This window comes from Corapipo altera, unplaced genomic scaffold, assembly GCF_003945725.1.
Source record: "Corapipo altera isolate COAL_440 unplaced genomic scaffold, ASM394572v1 77022, whole genome shotgun sequence".
Lineage (NCBI taxonomy): Eukaryota > Metazoa > Chordata > Aves > Passeriformes > Pipridae > Corapipo > Corapipo altera.
In genome coordinates this window covers 1,099-4,099 of record NW_020887446.1, presented here as the reverse complement: position 1 = coordinate 4,099, position 3,001 = coordinate 1,099, and the positions used below count along the sequence as shown (strand labels likewise).

Here is a 3,001-nt window from a genome sequence, read left to right as displayed (position 1 = left end):
CCCAAGCCCCTTGAAACTGTCCTTGTCCTCTCTTGAATCTGACCAGGACCCTTTCAGACGTGAGGCAGCTCTGGATCTGGGCCCCAGCTGCCCCCTCCAGAGTGCCTGGGCCCCACAGTTGCTCACTCAACCCCAGGTGGCTGGACACCCTTTCCCTGCTGCCCATGCTCGGGCAGGACAAACCAAAGTCAATGTGGTCTCAGCAGCTGGGAGAAATGGCCTGATCAGGCAAGAGGAGATGAGAATCTCCAATGTATCCCAAAGTTCTGCCGGTTGCTTTCCAGAGGTGCTTTGAGCTACAGCTCTGCTGCCCCTCAGTGTCGCATGACTGGGCTGAGCGTTGGACAGATTCACGCTCTCTTGTGCACAGAAATCAGGCACCGGGTGCTTTTACTGGTGTTGCTGTCAACACAAGGAAGAAATTTTTCAGCCTGAAGTTGTTGTGACAAAAGAACAGGTCACCCAGGCAGGTCGCATGTGCCCTGTGGTTGCACAGTGCTCTGAGATACCTGGTCTAGTGCAGGATGGCCCAGCACACAGCAGGCCATTGCACCAGACGATCTGTGAAGAAACCATCCCATGACTTTGTGATTCTTTGTCCCTTCAAATTCCCCATCATTGCCCTGGAAAGTCCCCTCCCCACAGAGCCACTGTCTCCCTGCCCCACGCTGGGGCACTCCATGAGAGCCCCAGCCAGTTGAAAGCACCACACAGACAAATGGCTTCACAGGGCTTCTTTTATTAACAAAGACTGGGGGAAATACCCTTGGAGTCCAGGTACCAGCTGGAAAAGGGCTCGGCAGTTGCAAGGAACTGTTGGAGGTTGGGGCCGTGGCACAACACCTCCACCTTCGTCCTGCTCTTTGAAAATAAAGAGGAGGGCACGAGTCTGCAGCTCTCCCAATGGAGTTCCCAGCACAGCCAGATGCTTCTTCCTATGAGGATAAGGCAGCATCTGGTTCTCCGGTGTCAATGCCAGCCCTGGGAGATCAGCTGCCACGGTGCGAGGAGGGCGAGTGGGAGCGGGGAGGAGCCTGCGATGTTCAGCGATGGGACGTCTTCTGCTTTGTGACACCAGCATCTCTCCTGCAAAGGCAGCTGTCCTTAAGTCCAAGGGTCATCCCCGGCAGACACATAGTCCACCAACCCTGGGTCCACAGACCCCGAAGCCCTGGAGTCTCTGCCTGGAGGGATGGGATGTGCCCACTTCTGCAGCATGGAGATGGGTACCTGCCCCCATTCGAGGGGACAGCTCCCCTTTCAAGGCCCTTCCCAGGAGCTTCCCACCCCTTTGCAGTGTTGGGGACCTCTCCAGGGACACCACCCCTTGCCTTGCTGCCCCTGAGCTCTGTGTGCCCTCAACTCTTACCTGGTGTCCAGGACAGGATCACCAGCTGGGCTGCCCCTCGCTGAGGTTGATCTGCTCCAGGATCTGGCTGTACCTCCGGGTGAGGGCGTTGGTGTCCCTGGTGAGGTGGGTGAGGACCTGCTGCAAGCCCGTCAGGTGGTGGGAAAGGCGCCTCTCCAGCTGGGCATCCACAGCCTCGTTGCCGTCCGAGGATGTGTCCGTGTCGCTGTCGGCACCGGTCGGGCTCTGGTCGTTGACGGAGGCCAGGCCTTTCTCCACCATGGGCTTGATGGCCTTGAGCAGCTGGTAGCGCTCATAGAGGTCTGTGTGGCTGCCTGCGGCCGGGGCCGCCCCCTCCTCTTGCGGGAAGACCCCTCGGAGCAAGCTGGGGAACATCACCTCCTGCTCCATCTTCTGGGTGGCTGAGAAGTACTGCTCCATGGCCCCTCTCCTACAGCTCTGGCAGCGCTGCTCTGGGCTCTTCTCAGGGTGCCTCCTGCTCCCCGTCCCCGATGGGGGCTTTTTATGCAGTGCCGAGGCACATCCCTCCTCTGCTGTCCCCTCCTGCCTTGGCTGGGCTGCATGGCCGTGGGACTGGGCTTGGCTGCAGCCCAGCTGGAGCTCGGCCACACAGTGTCCCAGGCTCTGTGCAATCTCTCCTGGCCCAGCCTCCCCGTGGCCTTCACTCGAGCTGGCCGGAGGTCCTGCTGCATCCCCATGCCAGGAGCAGAGGAGCGGCAAGGAGCAAAGGCGCCTGGGGTCTTTCCCTCTGTCCCACTCCTACCCCTCTACATGTTCAGTTGTGGGGCCCCGTGAGAGTGGGTCCAGCTCCTGCCCCCCCGGGGCTGACAGTCTGCAAACAGTTGTGCTGCCAGGGGGTCCTCACCTCCTCCTCTTCTTGCTGCCATGCGCTTGGGACGTGAACGCTCCAGGGACATTGAGCAACCCCTGTCTGTTACTGCCAACCTGGACACGCCAGGAGACACTTATGTAATACCTCACTGGGGGTGCAGGGGTGCACTGCTGCATGGAATCCTACGTGGGGTCATGGGGACATGCAATGGGGACAGAGATGGGACCAAACGCCGCCACGGAGAACTCCTGCAGTCATGGAACGGAGCCATCACTGCCCACAGCGGAGCACGGATAGTGCCACCATCGCCCCTGTTACCCTCATCCTGGATCGGAGGCCATGGCTGGTCAGTGGCCAGAACTGCCTATCTCTGTGTATCTTGCAGGATGTGGCAACTAGAGGAAATTGTTCTATTTTGGGAAAGGCCGGGGGGTCCTTCACCCCTTTTGCAACCCTCAGTGGTGGCAGCTCTCCAACTGACCCCCTCTCATATCCCAGCCAGGTTCCCTATTCTGCCACCTGCCCTCTCCCCCTCAGACCTGAACCCGCTGCTTCTCTTGTCCCTTTCTGGGTGCCCCTGGCATCTCTGGCTGTCCTGTTGTGGAGCCCAGTGTGGCACTGACATGTGCATACACAGCCAGTCCCATGCTCTCGGGATGTCTGGCCACCATGGAGTTTCCTGGAGGTGAAGGGACATCACAGTGTCCCCCCAGCATGGGCGTGAGGAGGCTACCTCTGCCCTGGGGTTGGAGCTTCACCGTGGATGTCACCCCAGTCAGCAACTCGGCCCCACGCAGCCA

General features: G+C 59.8%; 1 protein-coding gene across 2 annotated transcripts; it reads right to left on the bottom strand.

Moving 5' to 3' along the window:
• Positions 1 to 719: 719 nt before the first annotated feature.
• On the bottom strand, positions 720 to 1,865 carry LOC113941619 (thyroid hormone-inducible hepatic protein-like). 2 transcript variants are annotated; one of them, XM_027632766.1, is made up of 2 exons: positions 1,363 to 1,865; positions 720 to 1,086 (listed from the first exon to the last, which is right to left on the bottom strand). In XM_027632766.1, exon 1 carries the CDS (start codon positions 1,787 to 1,789, stop codon positions 1,388 to 1,390), a length of 402 nt encoding a protein of 133 aa, XP_027488567.1. In that variant the 5' UTR covers positions 1,790 to 1,865; the 3' UTR covers positions 720 to 1,086; positions 1,363 to 1,387. The 2 variants fall into 2 exon arrangements, with proteins under 2 accessions (XP_027488567.1, XP_027488568.1); XM_027632767.1 differs by having other exon boundaries at positions 1,370 to 1,864.
• Between the last annotated feature and the right edge of the window lie 1,136 nt (positions 1,866 to 3,001).